At 42.4% G+C, this 9261-nt stretch overlaps 1 protein-coding gene across 3 annotated transcripts in view; it reads right to left on the reverse strand.

Moving 5' to 3' along the window:
- TYW3 (tRNA-yW synthesizing protein 3 homolog) overlaps nucleotides 1-9223 on the reverse strand; it is a 43712-nt gene extending 34489 nt beyond the window's left edge. For 2 of the 3 annotated variants that reach the window (XM_065928359.1, XM_065928340.1), the window contains exons 1-5: nucleotides 8981-9223; nucleotides 4529-4609; nucleotides 4074-4178; nucleotides 2177-2275; nucleotides 1901-1972 (exon numbers count right to left, since the gene is read on the reverse strand). In XM_065928359.1, coding sequence (XP_065784431.1) covers nucleotides 1901-1972; nucleotides 2177-2275; nucleotides 4074-4178; nucleotides 4529-4609; nucleotides 8981-9154 — 531 coding nt within the window. In that variant the 5' untranslated portion in view covers nucleotides 9155-9223. The remainder of the gene's footprint in view (nucleotides 1-1900; nucleotides 1973-2176; nucleotides 2276-4073; nucleotides 4179-4528; nucleotides 4610-8980) is intronic. The other variant, XM_065928349.1, reaches the window with a different exon arrangement.
- Between the last annotated feature and the right edge of the window lie 38 nt (nucleotides 9224-9261).

The raw sequence follows: 9261 nt of genomic DNA on the forward strand, positions 1-9261 counted from the left end.
CACGTCTGAACAAAAAACCAAGTGAACAAAGACTCACAATCCAACATGGTACTAAGAAGAAACACATAAATGTGCACGTGCGTGCATGCATGTGCGCACACACATACACAAAATACTAAGGAAACGTATTCAGTAGAAGAGGAACAACTAACTGAACCAGGTGGTGGTTTTATGGGATTTTAAAGCACACATATACTTTCACCAAATGTAAAAATGGGAGAAGGGGAGCATTCAGCCAGAGAAAGAACTTTTCTATAGTAACAGGACATGAAAAGCATAATACGTTCGGGCAATGACCAACAGTATTTTATCTGGCTAGAGTGGAAGTATGGTAGTAGAACATGAGCATAAATAAGGTAGATGCAAAATAGCTTATTTATATAAGGGCTTCCCTGGTGGCTCAGACGGTAAAGCGTCTGCCTGCAATGCGGGAGACCTGGGTTCAATCCCTGGGTCGGGAAGATCCCTGGGGAAGGCAATGGCAGCCCACTCCAGTATCCTTGCTGGAGAATCCCATGGATGGCGGAGCCTGGTGGGCTACAGTCCACAGGGGTCGCAAAGAGTCGGACACGACTGAGGGACTTCACTTTAAAAAGGGGATTCTGACACTACTGGCTAGAGGGACTGAAGGAAAAGATGGGGAGGATGAAGACCAGGCAGGAGACTGCCATGAAGACAGAGGAGAGAGATGAAGAGGGCTTAGGTGGGGGCAGTGGAAGAGGGCTGGGAGAGGTAGAGTCCGGAGTGAGGACGTAGATGTAGCAGATTTGTCACTAATTTAATCTAGGAGAGAAAGGTGGAAGAGTGATTCTGTTTTCGCTCGGGCCACCAGACGTACATAGTGGGGAGTGAGATGGGGACTCAGATCAGTACCATGAGCTTTGACTTTCCATTTAGTCATGCTGTACAGATGTCTTCTTTTGTAAGCCACCTCTTCTTGGAAAGTAGGTTATTTGTTAAAAATAGATAGAAAAGTGGGAAGTCTAGGGAGCTAGAATGGAAGACAATCTGAACTACTACAAAAGCAAACAATGTGCACCGTGCCAAACAGTAAACACAAACAGTAGCTACTGCAGGAGAGCGCAAAGATCACTAGGGGCTGGCTTGGCCAGGAAAGGACTCAGAGAGGCTGTGGGCCTTGGAAGGAACTTTAAAGATCCTCTAGTCCAGGGGATGGCAGACTTTTTCTGCAAAAGGACAGATAGTAAATATTTTCAACTTTGCTGGCCATATGATGTCTGCCATTGTAGCACGAAAGCAACCTTAGACAGCAATTAATCAAATAGGGAACTGGCCTCCCGTGGGCTGGATGTGGCCCGAGGGCAGCAATTTGATAGATCCCTGATACAGCTGAAAAAGTTCAGTCCCTGATGGATCCCTGGAGAGGACTTCAGAGCGCATCTGTGATTCTTCCCAATACATCATGTTGCTGATTAAATTGGGCCTTGACTATTCAGAATGCGGAGGCCGGAGAGAAGCAGGGTAAAAGTAAGTGGTGTATGTGTTAATCGCTCAGTCATGACCGACTCTTTTGCGATCCCACGGACTGTTGCCCATCAGGCTCCTCTGTGCATGGGATTCTCCAGCCAAGAATACCGGAGTAGGCTCCCATTTCCTTCTCCAGGGGATCTTCCCAACCCAGGGATCAAAACCGGGTCTCCTGCATTTCAGGTGGATTCTTTAACATCTGAGGCACTAGGGAAGCAGAAAAGTAAAGTGGAGAGGAATATTATAAGGCCTCAAATGTAAAGCTAAGAACTCTGGACTTTGCCCTGTACAGAAAAGTCAATCACTGAAGGTTTCTGAGCAGGGAATGGCAGGAAGATTTGAGTAGAAGGTTATTTGATAATCTGGATTCCTTCATGATCAAAGAATTGCTTTTTGCCAAAAGGTACCTTACCAGCATAATCTTTCCTCTCTTTCCCACAGTTATGCCAGAGTTCCTGAAGCCAGAATCTATTGCCACTGAATGCTGTAAGAAAATAAATTTGTTAAATTCTGACCATCTGGCTAACCAGATAAACACTTTAGCTCTACAAACTGCTGAAACATATATAACCTCAAATCTACATTAGTTGATTAAACTAGCATTGTATTAATTGTGGTAGAAGATTTAAAGTTCAAAACTAAATCTACTCATATCCCTATAAATTCAAGTATAATCACAAAATTTTACCAGAATCCGCGCATCCTGCAACTGTCGACACTGCACATGAAGAACGAGCGGCTCAAATTTCAAAATGGCGTCGCCATCCGCTCTCCTCAGGGCCACCACCTAAACATCCGGGAAATACCACAATTAGACGCAAATACAGGGTCCTATTCCTTGGCGACCCTTTATCCTATGTACCTTCAATATTCCCAAGGACTTTCAGACTTATTCTGCATCGTTCTTCCACAGTAACTTTTCACTCTGCTTTCTCGGATCTCTTTCTCCAAAACTCACTAACCTGCTTATTCTTTTAAGAGACTTGATTTCTAATCCTCTCATAAACCATCTGTGGCATTCTTTCAAACCATACCTCAAACAAGTAAACTATTACTTTATATTTTTAATAAAGGAATATGGAATGTAAAGACTGTACTAGATTTGTCTAAATGCTTTGTTGTTAGATTGAAGATTGAGACACAGGTATTATTATGCTTCAGCTAGAATCTGTATGTGAACCGAGAACTTCCAGATGTTCAAGCTGGATTTAGAAAAGGCAGAGGAACCAGAGATCAAATTGCCAACATCTGTTGAATCACAGAAAATGCATGGGAATTCCAGAGAAACATCTATTTCTGCCTCATTAACTATGCTAAACCCTTTGACTGTGTGGATCACAACAAACTGTGGGAAACGCTTAGAGATGGGAATACCAGACCACCTAACCCACCTCCTGAGAAATCTGTATGCAGGTCAAGAAGCAATAGTCAGAATTGAACATGGAACAACAGACTAGTTCAAAATTGGGAAAGGAGTATGTCAAGGCTGTATACTGTCACCATGTCTATTTAAGTTATATGCAGGGTACATCATGTGAAATGCTGGGCTGGATGAATCATAAGCTGGAATCAAGATTGCTGGGAGAAATATCAACAACCTCAGATATACAGATGATACACCACCCTTGTGGCAGAAAGCGAAGAGGAACTAGAGAACCTCATGATGAAGGTGAAAGAGAAGAGTGAAAAAGCTGGCTTAAAACGCAACATTCAAAAAACAAAGATCATGGCATCAGGTCCCATCACTTCAGGGCATATAGATGGGAACAATAGAAACAGTGAAAGACTATTTTCTTGGGCTCTAAAATCACTGTGAACGGTGAATGCAGCCATGAAATTAAAAGACACTTGCTCCTTGGAAGAAAAGTTATGCCCAAACTAGACAGCATATTAAAAAGCAGAGACATTACTTTGCCTGCAAAGGTCTGTCTAGTCAAAGCTATGGTTTTTCCAGTGGTCATGTATGGATGTGAGAGCTGGACGATAAAGAAAACTGAGCTCGAAAGAATTGATGCTTTTGAATTGTGGTGTTGGGGAAGACTCTTGAGAGTCTCTTGGACTGCAAGGAGATCAAACCAGTCCATCCTAAAGGAAATCAGTCCTGAATATTCAATGGAAGGACTGATGCTGAAGCTGAAACTCTAATACTTTGGCCACCTGATGGGAGGGACTGATTCACTGGAAAAAGACCCTGATGCTGGAAAGACTGAAGGCAGGAAAAGGGGATGACAGATGGTTGGATGGCATCACTGATTCAATGGACATGAGTTTGAGGAAGCTCTGGGAGATGGTGAAGGACAGGGAAGCCTGGTGTGTTGCAGTCCATGGGGTCACAAAGAGTCGCACATGACCCAGTGACTGAACAACAACAGAATCTGTACAAGGCAGCTGTTACTTCTGTCTGCCTAACTGACCTGCACCATTCTCCCTCCTTCATATCATTTGATTCTGGTGCGACTGTCAGTTGTGACCGTGTCGCTTGTCGCTCCCACTATACAATATCAGAGACAAGTGCCTGGGTCTAATCAAGGAGAGCATTCTATTCTACTGGCAAAGATAACTCTTCTTGGTGGAGAATACCTCACCAGGCAGGATGACTCGGAGTCCTTTGGAAATAATGCATGGATCTTAAAAGTGAATCTTTTTCTGCTGGGATTGCTGGCAGCTATCTTTCCTGCCACAAAGATTATCTGCAGCAGAAGAGAAGGGCAAACATACAGAGAGAATCAGTACCCAGAGGAGACTGAGTGAGTACTCTGAAGACAATATTTAAGCACCTGAGCGGGTAATGTAAAACGCCTGACTAATATGAATTTATATGAACTCACCTACACATTTTAATTTTAGGGAACTAAATAATCCAGCATAGACAGTAGTCTCCCACAACTAAAAAAATAGCCATTGTAATGAATGCTCTTTAGGCCTTGTAATCTTCAATCATTAAACCTGTGCACATAAATGGAATTTTCTATTCTTTTCATATATATTTAAAGTGACTGTGAATTAAAGTTTATTTCTAAATTTATATATAAAAACTTACCACATCATCTTTCACACAGGCTTTGTGTGTAACCAGTAACCAGGAACAGTTTTGTTTCTGAACCTCAGAACCATTTATACTCTAAAATGAAAAAATAACATAATTTAAGTTAGTTACATAATATTTATAAGATAAAAAATACAATGTGTAGCATATTTTGTGCTTGTGTTGTTCTTAGTCACTCAGTCATGTCCAACTCTTAGGCGACCCCAGGCTCCTCTGTCCGTGAGGATTTTCCAGGCAAGAATACTAGAGTAGGTTGCCATGCCCTCCTTCAGGAGATCTTCCCTACCCAGAGATCCAACCCAGGTGTCCCACACTGCAGGAGGATTCTTTTCCATCCGAGCCATCAGGGAAGCCCATTTTAGGCTTTCTCCTAAGAATTAAGAACCCCAAGTGGTGGTTTTAAGTATGACTAAGAACAATTCAATAGGCTTTTGGGTAAAATTAAACATAAAGCAAAAATGAAATGAAATTATTTGAGATAGAAAGAAATTTGTTTATTAAGATAAAAATACTTAATAAATATTTTCTGAAATATGGTCATGTTTTTGTTAGGAGAAAAGGTATTATTACAAGGGGTTGTACACTAGTAGCCCGTAAGTTGTACTCTAGCTGTTTTATATGATTAGCAGAACATTAAAAACATTTTAAAAAATTCCTTTTGTAAGAAAGCACTGTTCTAGTCCCACACTGGACCTACCACTTTTTACTGATCCCTGATCTGTTCATACCTTTCTATGTCCCTAGTCAGTATAGGCGTAAATTTGTGACCTCTGGATTAGATTTTATATGTAGCACCAAAGGGCAGAGCTAGGACTGAAAATTCAGAATTTTAAGAAGGCAGATATTTTACCAGTAGTCTTTGCTTATTAACTGTAAAAATGTTTATTTGTCAAGTTCTATTAGGTACTTTGTATATAAACAGAAGAAAAGCTATGACAAACCTAGACAGCATATTAAAAAGCAGAGACATTACTTTGCAAACAAAGGTCCGCATAGTCAAAGCTATGCTTTTTCCAGTAAACATGTACGGACATGAGAGTTGGACCATAAAGAAGGCTAAGTGCCAAAGAACCATACTTTCTAGCTGTGGTTTTGGAGAAGACTCTTGAGAATCCCTGGGATAGCAAGGATATCAAACCAGTCAATCCTAAAGGCAGTCAGTCCTAAATACTCATTGGAAGGACTGATGCTGAAACAAGTTCCAATACTTTGGCCACCTGATGTGAAGAACTGACTCACTGGAAAAGACCCTGATGCTGGGAAAGATTGAAGGCAAAAGAAGAGGGCAGCAGAGGATGAGATGGTAAAGGAGTATTACTGACTCAATGGATGTGAGTTTGAGCAAGCTTTGGGAGATGGTGAAGGACAGGGAAGCCTGGCTTACTGCAGTCCATGGGGTCGCAAAGAGTCGGACTTGACTGAGCAACTGAACAACAACAAATATAAACAGATCCTATCCTCAAGGACAATTCAGAAAGGATACAGGAAACCATATGCACTTTCTATGCAGTAAACATGGTTTATGTATAAACTGTAAATTTATCCAACTTACTTATTGAAATAATTCCAACAAGTTTATAGTTTTGAGTCTAAACTATAATTTCCCCTACTATACAGAGGGGATGTCATCAATCTTGGCCCCTAGTGTTTATGTGGGTATGTTTCCTAAAACTGTACAAATGTTAATATTGGGCTTCCCTGGTAGCTCAGATGGTAAAGAATACGCCTGCAATGCAGAAGGCCCAGGTCAGATCCAAATATGGTATTATAAAGAAATTGCTTTTCGTTTGCTACTGTTCAGTTCAGTCATCTTTTTTTTTTTTCAGTCATCTTCTTACGCTTCATCCTTACTAGTCACTTGTGTTATTTTATTTTCTTCTTTTTTTTTCATTTGTCTTGGTTTATCAATGTCTTTGTTACTGGTTTCTAAGAGCTCATTTATGACTAAGGAGATTAACCATTTGTCAGGCAATGAAAATGAAATACTGTGTTTTACTGTCAATTTACTATGATGTTTTATATTTCAGTTGTGTATTAAAATATAATCATGCTATGTTTCATGAAAATAAATCAATCACCATACTTCCACAAGGTGACTTTTATACACTAGGTACACAGGCGACTGTGCCATCTGGCTTTGGAATGGAGAAGAGTTGTGCGTGTCCAGATAACTGATCTGTTTTCTTGGAATGACCTCAGTCAGGGATTGATGTTTCTGATCTAATGCTGGCTGCCCTCAATCTTACAACCAAATGTCTGACCCACCTCTAGCAAATTAACAGCCTTGTGGTATATTCTGAGAACTAATGCCATTTCTGCTTCATCTTATCTATACTCTTTTTATCCAGCTTGTCTCATTTTTTATTTTCCTTCTTGTATTGCCTACTTGTAATTTGATCCAAATTCTTCCAGAAATAAGGCCAAGTGAAAATAAATACAAGGTATAAGGTAATACATAAAATGAAAAGATGTTCAGGAAAAAGTCCTAAAGGTAGTTCAGAAGAAGTAGTCATTGCTTCCAAGTGGATATGTGTGTTTGTGGGAAGAAAGGGGAGTTTGGGGAAGTATGTCTCAGATATGCAAAGGTGGGGATAAACATTTCAGGAAAAATAAAGATGAACAAAGGCAGATAAATGTAAGAGGAAAAAGAGAATAGTTCCGTTTCAGTGACCAGAATAAGATGAAGAGTCAGAGGGGAAAAAACAGCTGAAAAGTGTATTAGAGTATTTCACTAGGGCTTCCCTGGTGGCTTGGATGGTAAAGAATCCACCTGCAGTGCAGGAGACCTGGGTTCCATCCCTGGGTTGGGAAGATCCCCTGGAGGAGGGCATGGCAACCTACTCCAGTATTCGTGCCTGGAGAATCCCCGTGGACAGAGGAGCCTGGCCGGGCTACAGTTCATGAGGTTGAAAAGAGCTGGACACGACCGAGTGACTAAGCACAGCACAGCACAAAGTCTGTCGGCATAGATGAGCGTCACATACAGAACTGTGCTTTAGAAAGGGGAATCTGTTACCTGCGCGTAACAGGGTTTGGGGCAGGGAGACTGGTAGTTCAGTGACCTGTTAGGAAATCACTGCATAAATTCAGGTAAGACAGGGCAGGAGAAATGAGGGAAGAGAAAGCAAGCCAAACAATGGAAGCAAAATAAGAATGAACACACCCTGCTAACCTGGGAGACATTCACATCACCTGTCAGAGAAAGATCTAAAGAATGAATTTACAAGCATGGTGTCTTGCAAGCTCTGAATTCAATCTTAATGTTAAAGTGAACACACAGCTAACTTATCGAGCACTTAATATGCCAGGCAGGGTGCTAAAGTTTCAAAGTTGTGTCCAAGTCTTTGCGACCCCGTGGACTATACAGTCCATGGAATTCTCCAGGCCAGAATACTGGAGTGGGTAGCCATTCCCTTCTCTAGGGGATCTTCCCAACCCAGGGATCGAACCCAGGTCTCCGGCATAGCAGGCGGATTCTCTACCAGCGGAAACACAAGGGCTTCCCTCGTGGCTTTCTTTTTTGAAGCAACGTAAAAATTACCACAGTTGTAATAATGGAGTGGGCCACTAGGAGGCAGCTGCCTTAACTATAACGAGCAGCAATCAAATGGCTGGCTAACAATGGTTTGGTAGAGCGGTCGACGAGAAGGGAGCCGCCTCGCCAGACTAGAAAATCTTTAAATCTCCTTAGTATTGAAAAGATAAAATTCCCTTAGTGTTAAAAAAATAAAAGTCTCTAACCCTTGCAACTGAACCAGGCCAGTAGTTTCAGCATCATTTGGGGGCTTGTAAGAAATGCAGAAAGCTGAGCGCCCGAAAAATTGATGCTTTTTAACTATGGTGTTGGAGAAGACAACTGAGAGTCCCTTGGACTGCAAGGAGATCCAGCCAGTCCATCCTAAAGGAGATCAGTCCTGGGTGTTCATTGGAAGGACTAATGCTGAAGCTGAAGCTCCAGTACTTTCGTCACCACATGCAAAGAGTTGACTCATTGGAAAAGACCCTGATGCTGGGAGGGATTGGGGGCAGGAGGAGAAGGGGACCGCAGAAGATGAGATGGCTGGATGGCATCACCGACTCTATGGACATGAGTCTGAGTACACTCCGGGAGTTGGTGATGGACAGGGAGGCCTGGCGTACGGTGATTCATGGGGTCGCAAAGAGTGGGACACGACTGAGCGACTGGACTGAACTGAAGAAATGCAGATTACGCTCTACCCTTGACGTACAGAATCAGAATATGTATTTTAAAAATTCTCCCAAGTAATTAATAAACATTAAAATTTTAGACACATCGGTTTAAGTAACGCTGTCAATTTAAAGAGACCGAGACCACCGATCAGAAGGACAAACAGGCAAGCTGGGTTGGGGTGTTGCATCGGGCGGGTGTAGGAGTTCCCGTCGTGCACACTAAGGCAGGACTGGAAGGGCACGAAGGGTCCTCACCCCGTCTAGGAGGATGATTCGGCCAGCGCAGGAACTGGTGGTGAAAAACTGTTCTTGCCCATTTAGGAGCTGCACAATCTCTAACACGTCCTCATCCACACTGCCCTTCCGGCTGAGGTCCACTTTGCTCAGACACTGCGCCTTCCACCTCTTGAACTCTGCGCTAAGATCCATGAGACGAAGGAGTTAGGGTCTGGAGTTTTCACGGTAGCCTCGTTCTTCCCTGGAGGCAGCCATGTTGAAGTCAACGGTGGCCGGGAAGGTCCAAACTCCTTCCTGGG

The sequence above is a fragment of the Muntiacus reevesi genome, chromosome 1, assembly GCF_963930625.1.
Source record: "Muntiacus reevesi chromosome 1, mMunRee1.1, whole genome shotgun sequence".
Lineage (NCBI taxonomy): Eukaryota > Metazoa > Chordata > Mammalia > Artiodactyla > Cervidae > Muntiacus > Muntiacus reevesi.